This window comes from Lepus europaeus, chromosome 7 (genome assembly GCF_033115175.1).
Source record: "Lepus europaeus isolate LE1 chromosome 7, mLepTim1.pri, whole genome shotgun sequence".
NCBI classification, from domain to species: domain Eukaryota; kingdom Metazoa; phylum Chordata; class Mammalia; order Lagomorpha; family Leporidae; genus Lepus; species Lepus europaeus.
The window spans coordinates 115,201,116-115,218,130 of NC_084833.1; the positions used below are offsets into that span (position 1 = coordinate 115,201,116).

Below are 17,015 nucleotides of genomic sequence, written 5' to 3' on the forward strand. Positions count from 1 at the left end.
GGGTGGTGGTAGGCTCTCTCCTGTGCAAAGGTCCTGAGGTATGCACAAGGCAATTTAGAGAAGGCCAGGGAGATGAGCACACAGTGAGGACAGGAGAGCTCCAAGAGATGTGGCTGTGGGTGTGGGGAGGGCCAGCCAGGTCACATGGAGCTGTCAGGTCATATGCAGCAGTCTGGTGTATATTTTACACGCAGTATGAAAGCAGTTTTAATGCTGAGTACCGCCTTGGCTACTTTTTTTTTTCTCCACATGCATTTCAGTTTCTCATTATTTCTAAAGGTGGATAATACGGTTAAGATGTTATCTATCTAGTACAGACTTCAGCAAAACTCTTGGAGTGACGTATCATTTTTCCAACATAGCTAGAAGTTACTAATGGTTTTTTTTTTTTTTTTTTTTTTGACAGGCAGAGTGGACAGTGAGAGAGAGACAGAGAGAAAGGTCTTCCTTTGCCATTGGTTCACCCTCCAATGGCCGCCGCGGCCAGTGCGCTGCGGCCAGCGCACCGCACTGATCCAATGGCAGGAGCCAGGGGCTTCTCCTGGTCTCCCATGGGGTGCAGGGCCCAAGGACTTGGGCCATCCTCCACTGCACTCCCTGGCCACAGCAGAGAGCTGGCCTGGAAGAGGGGCAACCGGGACAGAATCCGGAGCCCCAACCGGGACTAGAACCCGGTGTACCGGCACCGCAAGGCGGAGGATTAGCCTAGTGAGCCGCGGCGCCGGCTACTACTGGGTTTTATACTCAGGTCACTGGTCACCGAAACAAAAAAGAAATCAAAATTCTTTCCAGATAAACTGACAAATCATCATCTTCCCCACCTCTCTGGAACGATTTCAACAACCAAAATGCAAAGGACTATATATGTTAATTTGGAAAAACTGGCTTTGGGACAAATCAAGAGCTATAATGCAAATACTGTTTCACCTTTTACTCTGTCTTAATCTGGGATGATGCATTACATACTAGTTGTAAACCCTCCCCCCAAAGCTTCTTTGTGGGAACTACAGCTTGCAGAGGGTCTTACCTTCGACCACGTCCCTCTTGTAATCACTATCATTGTCACTATCTGTTGGTCGGTAATAAATGTAAAATCCTTGGATGGGAGTGTTATTGTTACTTGATGGAATGTACTAAAAAAAAAAAAGAGAGAGAGAAGCAAAGACTTGTCAAGGACAAAAATAAATGTTCACTGCACATCCATTAGGATTCACTTATCTGTATGGTAATATTTTTCTAGCTTCATTGTGCAAGCATACTTAATAACCACTTTTAACTGATTTCAAAACGATTGAGAGCATTCAGCTTCCTGGAGGGCTAAACAAAAATAAAGTGGTCCACTTGGCTAGGTTCAAAGGCATAATAGCACATTTGGTTCAAAATGAATAAAGCATTAAATGGCAATTAAGTTAATAACACTTGGATAAGAGCCAAGGAAAAAATAATTTTATTTTTTAATCCTGCCCTCCTTATAATACGTACTTTTAGACAAATATAATGCCCTCAATTTCCCCTCAATTAAATGTTCAAAAACGTGCTGTGTTCACAATGCTATGTCAAGAGAATATTAAGTTGACTGCTGCCGTGACCAGACCAGTCTTTTCACTGGAGACATGTTCACGTACCGTCCACTTCAGCATGATCTGAGTGTCACTGACCGCCTCTGTGTATGCGATGTGAGGTCCAGTTATTGGACGGTTGGAAAACCGATTGGGGAACCCAGCCACCTGATAAGGACGAGATGCCGAACTCCGGAAACTCTCCCCATAATGGTTGATGGCAATGACCCTAAATTTGTATGTTGAACCTTTAGAGAAAAACAAAAACAAAAAAACTATTACTAAAACTCAGCTGTAATAAGACAACTGAAGGCAGAATAGTCAAAATATGGCCATTGTGCATGAAGTATCTATCTACAAATAACAAGAACAGACTCTAACGCTAGAAGGTGATCAACTTCCATTTACCATCCCATTTACCAACTGCAAGCAGTTGGGACAGCTGTTCAGTGCACTGGGTTCCAGATTCCACGGCCTTCCAGGAGCCTGGGAGAGAATGCTACGGAAGATGAATGGTGTCTCTTCAAGGGAGCTAGCCGGCAGAGGGCCGGGGAAAGGACATGTAAGCCTTTTACCACCCTGGTCTGAGTCATGCCCACCAAGGACAGTGAAGAATCTGTCTCCAAAACCAGGTTCTCTTCACTTGGATAGAAATAGCTGAAGCTAAGTTTAACACGGTGAATACATTCTTATAAGGAAATGCCATGTGGGTGACAGCAGATGCCACACTGGTTTTCCTGAGAATATGCCAAAGAGGGAGCAGACCAAAATGACACAGGAGGAATTTATTTGGATTAGATATTAAGAACTTCAAAAAAAGCTAAGGATTGTGAATATTTGAAAATTTGAATCAAAAGAATACATTAAAACCCTAAAGCAAGTTTCCTATTAATTAAAAATAGTCACTGGCCTTCTGAAGACAAGGTGTTCAGTCTGTAAGATGCCACCTAGCTTTGCCCATATTTAAAACTGTGACCTTCTCCCAACACAACCTACACATTCTCATGCTCCTCGCGTGACCTGTTTAGACATTCAGGAGCATTTGTTATCAATGACAACTCAGAGTCCAGAAACAAAAATGGTCCCAAAACCCAAACAAACAAAAGTCAAGGTTATTTACACTTTTTCCTTTTCAGTTTCATGTCTTTTACAGAGCCTTAGGTTGTTTTAGTTTTTGTTCTGTTTTATTTTGTTTGAATGGCAGGGGCTGCCTCTGCTGAAACTAAACTTACAGGCCGGCACCGTGGCTCAACAGGCTAATCCTCCGCCTAGCGGTGCCGGCACACCAGGTTCTAGTCCCGGTCAGGGCGCCGGATTCTGTCCCAGTTGCCCCTCTTCCAGGCCAGCTCTCTGCTGTGGCCCGGGAGTGCAGTGGAGGATGGCCCAAGTCCTTGGGCCCTGCACCCCATGGGAGACCAGGAGAAGCACCTGGCTCCTGCCTTCGGATCAGTGTGGTGCGCCGGCTGCAGCGCGCCGGCCATTGGAGGGTGAACCAATGGCAAAGGAAGACCTTTCTCTCTGTCTCTCTCACTGTCAACTCTGCCTGTCAAAAATAAAAAAAAAAAAGAAAAAGAAACTAAACTTACAGAACAAACAAGTGTCAGTTGTCTCACTTCCATAACATTAAGTCTACCTGTGGACGGAGATTCAGCAGCACAGCAAACAATTTCAGTTAGATAGCAAGCAATTTTCCTCTTAACACAGTCTGCCTTCACAAAACACATGCATGCAGAGATGTTCACCATACCATTATTTCCAATTGTGAATAAACAGGAACCACTTAAAGGCCAGAAAGAACAAATGGTTAAGTAAATTATGGTATACTTATATAGCAGAAATACAGTTACTAAACACGGAGTTTTGGGAGGCTGGGTGAGCCATGTCCCACATCAGACTGCCTGGGTTTGAGTGTCAGCTCCAGCTTCCTGCTAACACAGGCCCTGAGAGGCAGTGATGATGATGGCTGAAGCAGTCGGGCCCCCGCCACCCACGTCGGGGAACTGGGTGTGTTCCTGGCTGCCATTTTCAGGCCTGGCCTCAGCAGTCAAGGGCATTTGGAAAGTGAACCAATGAACAGGATCTCTTTTTATCTCACTCCATCTCTCTGGGTCTCAAATACATGATTTTTTTAAAAAAATGAAATTTTTTTTTTTTTTTTGACAGGCAGAGTAGACAGTGAGAGAGACAGAGAGAAAGGTCTTCCTTTTTGCCGTTGGTTCACCCTCCAGCACCGCGCTGATCCAAAGCCAGGAGCCAGGTGCTTCTCCTGGTCTCCCATGGGGTGCAGGGCCCAAGCACTTGGGCCATCCTCCACTGCACTCCCTGGCCACAGCAGAAAGCTGGCCTGGAAGAGGGGCAACCGGGACAGAATCCGGCGCCCTGACCAAGACTAGAACCCGGTGTGCCGGCGCCGCACGTGGAGGATTAGCCTATTGAGCCGCGGCGCCGGCCGAATTTTTTAAAATATTAGAAAATATACATAGTACGAGGGAAAAGAGACACAAAATGATATCTATGGCATAACTTTGGGTTGCATTAAAAAGTGAAAAAAGGCTAGAAAGAAATATATCAAAATAAAAACAACAGTTATCTGGCTGGGTGGATTTCAGCTGATTTACTTCCTTCTTTAAGGAATTCTTTATTGTCAATTTTGTTTTTTTTTACAATAAGCATGCATTCCTTTAACAATTAGAAAAAATGTAAGATTTTCAGACATATGTATCTAAAGTGATCACCAAGGTGAATAAAGGGAAACGTTTGGACATTCCTACCTGGCTCTAAGCTACGAACTTCCACAGAGAGTTTGGAGGGCGGGATATCTTCAGCGGCCACCAGCCAGTCACTGGTCCTCATCCGCTTGTACTCCACCTTGAAGGCAGTGATCGGTGAACCCCCATTTGCCCGCGGAATCCAGGTGACATAGACGGAGGTCTCTGACGCAGTGGAGATGGTGGGCCGGTCAGGTGCTTCCGGAACTGAAAACGGAAATGTGCACGTCAGGGACCCATGGTGTCACAGACAGGAGTTAACGCAAATGGAAAGGGACAGATTCCGCACCTCACGTTCTGAAGGGTTCTCACCAGCTACCCTCCTTTCCTCGCTAAAAACTCACATGGAATGAAATGGCCAAATACTAGAACTAAAAGCAAGGAAAAGGAAAATAATCTCTCAACTTGATTCTAAGTTGTCAAGAGCTGAAAGGTAATGAGTTGGGATACTTTTGCCCATGCTGTTTTGGATTCAGACTACAACAATGTGTAGACAATTATTATTGGGTGCTTATAGAGAACAGCAGAAGATGATCCATAGTGCTTGGACCCCTGCACCCACATGGGAGATCTGGAAGAAGCACCTGGCTCCTGGCTCGGATCAACATAGCGCTGGCTGTAGTGGCCATTAGGGGAGTGAACCAACGGAAGGAAGACCTTTCTCTCTGTCTTTCCCTCTCACTGTCTGTAACTCTGCTTCTCAAATAAATAGATAAAATATTTTTTTTTTAAATCTGACTGATCAAATCAATAGTGATAACAACAAGCTCAGAATGAAAGCAGGAAGACAGGAAAGGTGTCAACAGAAAACAGATGATTTCCATGAATACAAGAAAACGGGCATCAGAGAGCAAGCTAAGATCTAGCAGTTTCCAGCTGGTGCTGCCAAGAGCAGAGGTTGCCCTCCCCCAAACTGATGGTCTATACCCTGTGGCAGGTGCATTTAAACCATGTATCTAACTGCTCTAGCTAACCAGAAATCTGGCTGTCACTGGCTTCCCACCTGGTTCTGATGAACCACTGTGAATGAAGTCAGTGCAAATCAGTCACTGTGGTTTATGCTGATCACCTGAGACTTTTGTGAAAGTGAGCTGGCTCTCAGGAGATCAGCAGTGGTTTGGGCTGCCAGCCATCTCATTTCTAAGAGCTAGAACAAGAGGAACTGACTCTGAGCCATCATATCTATGAAGCCACTAAGGCAGCCCAGTCTGTCTATCTGATACCAAGCTTCTCACGCACCCTTCCATCTCCAAGCCTCTACAACCCACAGCAAAGACGAAACCAATGCTGAATGTGGTACTTGCATAGAGAAGAGGGTGACATGTTAAAACAAATTGCTTAACAGAGAAAAGCACATTTAAAGCAGGCAACTTTAAGTAATACTTACTGTATTCCTTTCAAGTTAGAAAGCAATGGAAACAGAATGAATAGAACTGTTAGTTAACCTCCCTTTCATAGGAGAAACACAAACAACTTCCAAGTACTGAGTTCATCAAACACCACAGATCAAACAGGGAGAGGAAGTTACTGGGAAAAAAAAAATCTCTACAGAGAAGAATAACTTCAATATCTAAAAGAAAGAGTATGTGACCGTTATGGTATAAAATAAAGAATCTTGTACTTGAAGTCAAAAAACATGGATTTGAATAATAATCTTCCCACTTTCTGGGTGATCTTAGAAACGCTGCGCGGCCTCCTAATCAGTGAGACAGACAGGTTACCCTCCTCCTCCTGGTCGGCTCTGCTGGGTAACTGCCAATTCGTGATTTCCAGAACTGAATTCTTGACCATTACCTAAAACTTCGTACTTCCTATCTTAAATTCATGATCCCCAGTTCCCAAGCCCAAGTCCCCATCTTTCTCCCTCTCCAGCTCCACCCATTCTGCCATTGTCTTAATTCTTTCAGCCTTAGCTTTTGCCATTTCTCTCTCTCTTCACCTACTTTAAAATCCCTTATGGTTCTTTATTGCTTTCAGGGAAAGATTAAACTTTGAAGTGTATCATACAAGGCACCCAGCTGCCCACCCTATACCAGTATCATTCCCAAAGTAACCAGTCACACTAAGTGCAATCTGTCATCGCTACACAAAGCAGAAACACCAGCTGTCTGTCTCCTGCACTCCGAGATGTCTGCCTAGAACCTCTCTGGTTTCTTCCCTCAGCGATGTCACTCTCATCCTTTGAGGTTTAGCTCCAATTGCTACAGAGCCTCTCGTTATCCTATATCACCCAGAGTATAATCTTGAGCATCAGGAGTCAAAAATCATATTAGCTTGTCTATACTGCCCACTCTGTAGTTATGGCTTAACTGTCTATGTTATCCACTATAACGCTATGGGCTTCGTTGTCTCTATTGTCCTTGCTACTATTACGGCTTAGCAGTCTGTATCATCTACTACACTGTAAACCTCTGGAAGGCTGCTCTAGCATTGAGCATAGTGTCTACCCAGGGCATATTAAATAAATAGTAAGGGGTTTGTTTTTCAGACGTTAGTGTTATCCATATAAAGTTGACATTCACATAAGGAATCTGCTTAAAGTAGGTGCCACAGGCCTCACAGGTGGAAGTACTTGAGTAAGAGAGGCTCACAAAACAGGGAAGGGCAGTTCAAAGTGTCAAACTGCTCTTGTCTGACACCAACTCACAGAAAATCATACAGACATGAAGAGAAGTCTGGACGCTCTTAAAGTGTGACAATGACATTTTGTATCTTCCCTGGATATCCTGATGGACCAGCGCAATCCCAGAAAGCACAACAGGCGGGGACAGTAGAGCCATCAGATGAGACAAATAAATGCTAAAACAAAGTCTTGAGAAGTTTACTGCTAAGGCATTTAAAAGCTATAAAATTAACTAGTCACAGCGATCCCATGGACTATGACCTGTGGTCTTTCAGTAAAATAACAAATATTCCATCAGTGCCACCATGCACCTTGTGAGTCAACAGAAAGAAAAAAGTCAGACTTTCAGAGCTGAAATCATACACCTAGCTTTCATGTTAGGACACAGAAAAGAATGCTTTTCATGAGTTATTAAAAACTTGGTAACAAAATACGTCACATCTGAGTTTATTACCCAAACTGACACTGAATTGCCAGGGTTTGAATACAGAACATTAAACATGGTTGAAACAGCTTCTAAAAGAACAATATGGAAAATAGGAAATAATCTTATAAACATCCCACCATACCCTACCCTCAAAGTCTGACACTGGCCAGTTACATTTGTAAACAAACAAAATGAATAGAAGGAAGATTCTTCTCTTTACCTCCACTATGCCTGGAGGAATCTGTCAGAACCACTCCGAAACTGCTGTGCGCAGCTTCTGCGTCAACAGGAGCCTTAGGGATGCCCACGGGAGGGGAGGATGCTTGGGTGTTTTTGGATGACGCTGTTTTCTCTAAAAAGGTTAAAAAACATACACTGTAATATAAACATGTACATAGAAAGTGCAAAAAAAAAAAGTACTGTGGAATTTAACTGCTATAAAGATACAAAACTATTAACTCACCTGTCACAGCACCTAAATGAAGATCTAGGGTTTGGCCTTGCAATGGACACCACTCAGGATACCCACATCCCACATACGAGTGCCTGGGTTTTAGTCCCAGCTCTACTCCCAATTCCTACTCTCTGCTGATGTGCATCCTGCGAGGCATCAGATAATAGTTCCAGTCGTTGGGTTCCTGCTTCCCCATGGGAGACTCAGATTGAGCTCCCCACTACCAGTTTCTTTGGCCTGGCCCAACCCCAGCTGTTGTGGGCATCTGGGTAGTGAACCAGCATATGGAAGACCCCTCTCTCTGTCTCTTTCCCTCTCTCCATCTGTAACTATGCCTCTCAAGTAAATAAATAAATCCTTAAAAAAAAAAACCAGCATACAGTGTCACGCTTTGTTCAAACACTCCGGCTCTCTGAGTTCCCTAGTGGCAAGGCTCACAGGATGCAGTGCGATTTGGCCACTCTGCTGTCTCTGAGCACCCCTCCTCCATGGGCTTCCTATCTCCTTTGTGTCCGTGACAATGGCACCCTTGGTATATACAAAGGTACACCACACACACCCGCCCTGGGTCACAGTACCTGCTGCTGTGCTGGGAACACTCTTCTCCCAGATCCCCACATGGCTTTCTGCTTCTCCCTCTTCACCTCTGCTCTGATGTCGACAATGTCCCTGGTCACCTGCTTAAACGGTCATAGCTCCATTGCCAGACATTTCCTGAATTCATCTCCTCACTTACTTTCTTCTTGTTAATATCCACCACCTTCTAATGCACCTACTAATCTGGGTGTAAGTATCTCCTACCTAGGATGTTAGCTCCACAGGGACAAGGAGTTTTGTCTGTTTTCTGTACTGCCTGACACAGAGAAGGCACTCAGTAAGTATTAGCAGAACTGAATTATATGCTGTCTTGTATTTCAGTACCTGCCTTCCCTTCCTTACCATGGAAAGAGCTTGTCTCGATCTTTGCTTTCCCTGCATCACCTTTCATAATGGCTTGTCTATCAGCTCCCAAAAATATCTGTAGAATGTGAGATGGCAAGGAACAACACAACCATCCAAATGTGACTGAAAAAGGTATTATGATAGGCTTGCTCAGTAAATTTATATCTAAGAATCTCTGCAATCCAAAAGGATTCCTTTCATCTTTGAGAAGCAGAGAGACCAAGAGCAACAGTCATGAGAACTCCCATCTGCTGTTTCACTCCCTAAATGCCCAGGAACTGGTAGGAATCAACCCAGGTCTCCCATGTGGGTGGCAGGGACCCAACTGCTTGAGCCATCACCTGCTGCCTCCCAGGGTGTGCATTAGCAGGAAGCTGGAATCAGGAGCAGAGCTGAGACTCAAACCCAGGCACTTGGATATAGGACATGGGCATCCCATGTGGCATCTTAACCACTGTACCAAAGGCCTACCCCTATCCAAAAAGAGTTTTTCCAAGAAGTTGACATGAAGACAGCAGCTCATTCCTGCAAAGGATGACCATACTCACCTTTGCTGGTTCGGAAGGTAAGCATAGCAGGCTGCCCTTCACCGGCTGCACTTCTTGCTACCATCAGAACTTCGTAAAGACTAGACGGCTCCAGTTCAGTTAAATGGAGCTCATTTTCACTTCCTGGGACTCGAACTGTGTGCCAGCTGCCCACCACACCAGCACCATCGTCCAGCTGCTCCAGAGAAAAACAGGAAATGGAGGGCAAGAAGCCATTTGTTCAAATGTGATAAAAACTAGAGTTCATTCCATTCTGGAGGAGTTTGGGGATGGATACAATACTTCAAATTATGAATTATAAGGAGCCCTGTAGTAAGAACTCAGGGATTCTCAATGGAAAGACTCCTAGCTCCACTATCTACCACTAACATGTGGTTTCACATTATCTGCCCCTCGAGTCTGTTTTCTTTACTCATAATAGAGACAACAGCTTGTTTCTTAGTGAGCTACTGGAAAAATAAAACAAAGACTCAATAATATGCATTATTGGTAATATATACATAATAAAATGATAAATTAAGATATTATATTACATGTGTATTAATGAATAACCATGTGTTATCTATTTCCAGTATTTTTGCTTCATGTCTTGTTGAAAAGAGATCCAACTGGTTGTTTCTTGGAATCAAGAGACAACACAGCATGGAAGTTTTAGGGCAGATAAACTTACTTTCTTCATCTAGAATCAGGTTTAAAACAACAGATAAACTTTCAAATACCACCATCTTAGTTTTTTCAGTCATTAAAAATATTACCATTAAATGATGAACACCAACACATCTTAGACCAAGAAAATGATGTCAAATATACATATATCCCTTCCCATTCCATTCATTTACTAGTCTCCCTAAAGAAAGGAGCTCCTCATTTTGCTTTAATATGAACCCGTAGAGGGAAAACATTAGCTAAAAAAATCAACTGCAAGAGGCCAGAGGTTTACCAAAATAAATGACCAACTAATGCTAATATTCTGATGCAAGGAAGAAGACAACTTCAAATACAAACAACTGTCCGGACTATGCCAGAGGACTCTGTTCAAACAGTTGCATCTAATAAGAAACTAGTTTATTTGCTAAATAAATAGTATTCTACTATTTTAGAGAAGGAAAGAATTACTATTTTAAAAGTGGTAATGGAGTTTTACACTCCAAGGAGTAAAACATTTGACAAAAAATTGTCAAAAAATGTCAAAACATTTGAAAAAAAAAAATGCTGTGCACATCCATCTTGTGGCTTTTTTGATGCTAACACTCAGCATGATTAGCAGGCTATCAGCCTGACTGGTGGGTTTCTTGGAACATCATTCTGACACAACCTTGTTCTGCCTCCTGCCAGTCCACAAACGTGGAAGATAATAAGTGTTCTTTATACCAGCAGAGTAAAAGGGTGAGAAGAGAAAGACAATAAATAAGATGCTACCTTTCGATACTTCACAAAATAGGCGTTGATGGGCAGGCCGCCATCCTTCCCTGCTCTCCACACCAGGTTGTATGTATCTGGGGTATGAGTCTGCGGAGGGCTCAGTATAATGGGGGCATCAGGCACAGAGGCACCACTCGCATTTTTCTCAGATGACTCTACCGCACCGGGATGCTCTTTCTCTGGAAGTGAGCCCAGTGATCCACTTTCTGAGCCATCTCTTTCATCATTCTGAGTAGCATCAGAAGGTGTGACTGTGTCTGCTTTTGTATCTGTTTCAAAAGGAACTGCAGAGAGAGAATGAGAGGAGATGGCTTGAAGAAACTCGTCATTTCAATATCTTCTACCCACTTAGTGGTGTACCTGCCCACACTGATATTGTTTAACACAAGTTGAGCCGAAGTTAAAATCAGTTACATTTCAATTTATGGAAGCATCTAACCTCTACTGCCAATCTCTAGGTCGTGGGAGAGCAAATGAATTATCTGAAAAACCGACTGTATGATGCAATCGTTTAGGAGTTTAAAGGCTTTAAAAAATTTTTTTCCCTTGCTCTGTATTAGTATTCTCTCTTTTAAAATGACATTTGCTAGTTTAACTGCAGAAAATTTTAAGTTTAAGATCATTAGGCTTCAACTGCAGTTAGCAAAGGAAACACAGGAGTGACACGTTCCATTGGGAACAGGCTCTCACATACTGGGTAATGAGTCTCCAAAAATAACATCCCAGTACCCACTCCCTGCCAGTACTCACACCATGGGGCAGTCCCCTCCCACCATGAATCCAGGCCGAAGCCTCGAGAAGATCTGGCGCTTCTACATTTACTTGTACTTCCAGGAACTATTCACCACCATATACAGAGAGCCAACCTAGCCATGTAGAGGGAGTACATGAAGAGAGACAGAGGTGGGGGCTGCAGTCCCCAAGAGGCTCCACACAGGTACATGAGACTAGTGTCAGCCATCGGATTACAACTACCTATGAGACCCTAAGCAAGGCCAGCAGAGAAACTGCTCAGCTGCAGCTATAACCCCAGCACCATGAGAGGTAGTAAAGGGGTTATTGTTTTCAGTCACTAATCTTTTGGGTAGTTATGCAGCAATAGATGGCACATCCAATAGACACCTATCCTATTGGGAAGAGGAAGAAATGACAGGAATAAGACAAGTACAGCCAAAGGAAGATTTCCAAGCCCAATTTCTGGAGAAAATTGAGGACTGTGTAAGAAATGATTAACCTTAATATAGACAAAAGAAGCAGGCAGCCTTCACAACACTACCAACAGCAGAGAGGACACACAGACGAAGGTAAAATAATTTAATGGCACTGAAAAAGTGAATAGGCTTCGCATCACCAAAGAAAATTACTGAGCACATTTTATGAGCCCATGCCACCCATCGCGCCAGACACAGAGGGGCTTCAGAACGCTTGTGGGACAGAGATGATAAATCTTCCATGAGCTTTTCGAAGCCCCTCATTTTTACAAATAGGATCTTATTTCATTCTCCACACAACATTCTTAGGCGAATGGTAATACCCCCACTTCTACAGATGAAGAAATTAAGAGTTCTGAGAGACTAAGTGACAACAGCTGTCAGAAGAATGTGAGTGGCGCTACTCTGAAAAGAACAGCAATTTATGGAAACACACTGCCCGGGCAGGGAAACCCAAGGCTTGCCAGCTCACGCACCCCAACGTGCCACTCATCCAGGCAACAGAAATGTCTCCTATTCCTCACTGCTGTTGTGGAAGATAGAAGCAGAGGAGCCAACGTTCTAGGCTCTTTCCCACCATGAAGTCAGATTCCTGCTAAAGGAGGAGATAGGCTTTTAGGAGAACTACTGTGCTTTAGTAGAGGACCCAGGGAGAACAGGCCTCCTGGTGCAAGGTCAGCTCTGTTAGTTTACAAGAGAGAAAGAGAGTCCCAGGAGCATCCTCTATCAAAGAAAACAAGACGCTAGTGAGGAAATAATGTAGAAGAAAACTAAATAAGTTCCCTGAGACAACTTGCAAATATTGCTCCTGGAACAGCCGTGTTTATCCAGTGAGTCAGCGGGTGGACTGGAGGTCTGGGGTTGCTCTGAGGCCTGCTAACGTGGAGAAACGGACTCTAGCACTGGGAGTGGAAAGGGACTGATTAATCTTTAGTAGTCTTCCCGGACCCTGCGGGCAGGTTCCCATCAGGAAGTGGGATCTGGCTGTAGAAGAGTTTAAACACCACACGCCTCAGTTGATGCAGAAGCATCAGAGACACCTGTCCACCCCATTCAGGAGGCAAAGACACGTCTCGACTACTCTCATTAAAGAGGGGATTCTCTCCTCCACAGTTCTCAATCACATCATGTGGGCGCTCACAAGACAGTTGACACAACTTAAAAGGCCTTAACAGGACGGATGGGGTCTGTACTGATCAAACCATGGTGAGTGGAACACACCGTGAGTCTAAGATGCTAACACACCTCTCCTACCCTGCCTCCCAGCTTAGCAGGACAGTGCACTGCAGAGTGCCAGCTGTTTCCTCTCCTGACACTGGAAGCTGTGCTTGCTGCTGCCGCACTGGCCGGGGACAGCAGACTCCAACATCCCCACTGCGGTTTCTGCCTAAAGGTATCACTTTTGGGGCCAGCGCTGTGGCACAGCGGGTTAACACCCTGACCTGAAGCGCTGGCATCCCATATGGGTGCCGTTTCTAGTCCCAGCTGCTCCTCTTCCGATCCAGCTCTCTGCTATGGCCTGGGAAAGCAGCAGAGGATGGCCTAAGTGCTTGGGCCCCTGCACCCAGGTGGGAGACCCGGAAAAAGCTCCTGGCTCCTGGCTTCGGATCAGTGCAGCTCCAGCCGTTGCGGCCAATTGGGGAGTGAACCATGAGATGGAAGACCTCTCTCTCTCTCTGTGCCTCTCCTCTCTGTGTAACTCTTTTAAAATAAATAAAATCTTAAAAATAAAAAAAGGTATCATTTTTGTACCATCGAAAAGCCAAAAGATTTTAAGTTAAATCATCATTAAGTGGGGCACTGTCTGAACTTTCAAAAATGTTTCCAGGGGGAGGCGGCAAGATGGCGGAATAGGCAGGAAGCACACTTAGTCCGGGGGGAGAGAAAGTTCAATATAAGTGGAGATACTGCAGGGTCAAGGAAGAGTAGCGGATGAAACAGCAGAGGAAACTCTTCCGGAACTAGTGATTCACAGTGGACCTGCGTGGAGAGCGTGGGAGCCCAAGTTCGGGACACCAGCGGCAGACTCAACGCACCAGCGCTGGAACGCGAGGTGAGCCGAACCTCCATAGCCCGAGACACCAGCAGGCAAGCGGAAAGAGGAGGCTAGAGGGAACGAGGCTTGAAACTCCGTGGGGAAAAGTTCACCAGGCTAACTAGAAGAGAGAGAAAAAAAAAATAAAAAAAGTGACTGATACGGACACAAGTTTCTCTCTCTCCGCTCACCTCTCAAAGGCGAGCAAGACAGAGCAGGCGCCATTTTGGACATACGTCATAAGCAGGGCGACCTCAGGTCTGCACCAGCCCTGAGCCTAGCAGAAAAACCTGACTCTGTGGGGAGGGGTGAAATAACAGGAGATTAGCATCTAACTTGGCAACCCAGTGGGAGACTGCAGGAGAATTGGAGCCCACACTGAGGGCAGCAGAGATTCCCTGTGTGGCCCTCGGGAAAGAGCTTCCGATCTCTGGCTCCTGTGGGTATATTATTTGCCTGCTAACTACCTCCAATTACGTTCAGCTGTGCGGAATTACTTCCCTTTTAAATCAAAAAAAGAAAGAGAGATTTACCACACCTAACCTGGGAGTGTCATCCTTGACACACCCTCAACCCTGAGGAACCAAACACAGCTCTCAGTCCACACTCATCTCAAGCCTCTAAGGCTCCACTGAAAGCAGACAGTCCACTTAATATAGAGCCATAGTGTAACAAGAAAAAACACCACAGTGAAGAAACCAAATATCTCCAACATGCCAAACAACAAATGCAAAAACCAAGCTAACAAGAACAAGGAAGAAACTATGATGCCCCCAAATGAAAAAGACACCCCAATTCAAGATTATGAAGATGATGAGATCGAAGAAATGCAAGAAGCGGATCTCAAAAAATTGATAAGAACATTAAGAAGTTCTCAAAAACAAATTCTTGAACTACAGAAATCCTTCATGCACAAGATAGAAAATCTCTCTCTTGAAAGTGAAATATTAAGGAGGAATCAAAATGAAATGAAACAACTACTGGAACAAGAAACTCTGATAGTGACTAGAAATCATAATGAAATGAAGAGTTCAATAGATCAAATGACAAACACATTAGAGAGCCTTAAAAACAGAATGGGCGAAGCAGAAGAGAGAATATCAGACTTAGAAGACAGAGAACAGGAAAGGAAACAGGCAAACCAAAGAAAAGAAGAAGAAATTAGAAATCTAAAAAATATTGTCGGGAATCTACAGGATACTATTAAAAAACCCAACATTCGGGTTCTAGGAGTTCCTGAAGGCATGGAGAAGGAGAAAGGATTAGAAGGCATTTTCAGTGAGATACTAGCAGAAAATTTCCCAGGTTTGGAGAAGGACAGAGGCATCTTAGTACAAGAAGCTTATAGAACCCCTAATAAACATGACCAAAAGAGATCCTCACCACAACATGTTGTAATCAAACTCACCACAGTGAAACATAAAGAAAAGATCCTAAAAGGTGCAAGAGAGAAACGTCAGATCACTCTTAGAGGATCTCCAATTAGACTCACAGCAGACTTCTCATCAGAAACCCTACAAGCTAGAAGGGAATGGCGAGACATAGCCCAGGTACTAAGAGAGAAAAACTGCCAGCCCAGAATACTATATCCTGCAAAGCTCTCATTTGTGAATGAAGGTGAAATTAAAACTTTTCATAGCAAACAGAAACTGAAAGAATTTGTTGCCACTCATCCTGCCCTGCAAAAGATGCTTAAAGATGTCTTACACACAGAAACACAGAAACATGGTCACCAATATGAAAGAAGGTAAAGGAAGGAAACCTCACAGCAAAAGATCACAGGAAGCTCAATTTCTCTTTGACATAGAATTAAACTCTGATGCTCTGTTAAAGCAATGTGTTAAAGTAATCTATTATGTTCTCTTGATCTCTGTTAAATTCTAATTGTTCAAAAACAGCTGAATTTTTATTAAGAGCTATGGGTTATTTAAATACGTGCTTTTTTCAAAAATTTGAATAATCACCTTGTAACAATGATCAAATTTGGTCTATGTTATGTCATGATTTTAAGGAATCTTATTTCAACCAGATATTTTGGATTTTGAGCCTTCTTGGCATTCTTGACAGGCATTCAAAAAATCAAAGTTTCAAACAATCTGGTCTCTAAAATTTCCAGTAAATCCTGGACTTTGGTTTTTCCAGTTTGGGCCCAACTGAAAAAATCGAAGGACCTATGTCTCTCATCTTATAGAGACACCAACTAATCAGTCTATTTGGAGTATATTAGAAGGACTGTCAAGATGTGATGTGGTACCAGACTTTAAGTTTCTATAATGGAAAATGCTATTAATACAAATGTTTGAGAATTAAAAAGTCTAATGATCTTGTGTTACTAGACATGATAGTTATCTTAATGAGAAAGCCCCAGAGGCTTAAAGGGTTAAATACTTGTAAAATCCTACAGGTGCTTTCAAAAATACTGTGAAGTAAGCAAGTGCCTCTTGTTGGTTGATGAGTTTATAATTTTAAACATGGCGACTTAAAGTCTTTTGTCATCCACAGTTATATATGATCTGCTGCTCATAAAACTAAAGCGTTGTTGGTTCTGTGTTTAGCTGTCCTCCTATAGGTTCCTATGGACTTTTTCCAGCCACTTTTATTGTATTCAGTACTTTGGGATGGCTCTATAAACAGATGAAGCCAATAATGTATTAACAGTACCAACTGAGAGAAAGTATGGTTAACTGAGGTTACTAAAAAGAAAAAGCAATTCAAATCAATTGGCAATCTACAAAAAGAGTTAAAGATTTTAAAAGCTATTATTAAAATTGCTATATTGGTCTATTATGCTATATTATATGTGTGTACATATTGTATGTCCACATGGGAAAATTTTATTAAGAGTTTTATTTTAAATGGCTTATAGATAAGATTGTCCATAAATTTAAGCTGCTAAAATCAATCAAAGATACATTTTAATTTGTGGGACCTGAATCTGTGTATCATATGTTTTAGACTTGTTGGTAGAAAGAAACTAAAAACATTTTAGATGGTTGTGCTTAAGTTTACTGGCTAAACAAACTACA

The 17,015-nt window shown here is 43.2% G+C and overlaps 1 protein-coding gene across 14 annotated transcripts in view; it reads right to left on the reverse strand.

Annotated features, from left to right (window-relative positions):
- The window catches only part of CDON (cell adhesion associated, oncogene regulated), a 111,945-nt gene that overhangs the window by 34,472 nt on the left and 60,458 nt on the right, over positions 1-17,015 (reverse strand). For all 14 annotated transcript variants that reach the window (XR_009866421.1, XR_009866423.1, XR_009866422.1 and 11 more), the window contains 6 exons: positions 10,741-11,027; positions 9,322-9,496; positions 7,598-7,729; positions 4,331-4,534; positions 1,626-1,807; positions 1,028-1,133 (listed from right to left, as the gene is read on the reverse strand). Coding sequence is in view for 11 of the 14 variants with exons in the window: in XM_062197310.1 (XP_062053294.1) it covers positions 1,028-1,133; positions 1,626-1,807; positions 4,331-4,534; positions 7,598-7,729; positions 9,322-9,496; positions 10,741-11,027 (1,086 nt within the window). In the remaining 3 variants the exon portion in view is untranslated. The remainder of the gene's footprint in view (positions 1-1,027; positions 1,134-1,625; positions 1,808-4,330; positions 4,535-7,597; positions 7,730-9,321; positions 9,497-10,740; positions 11,028-17,015) is intronic.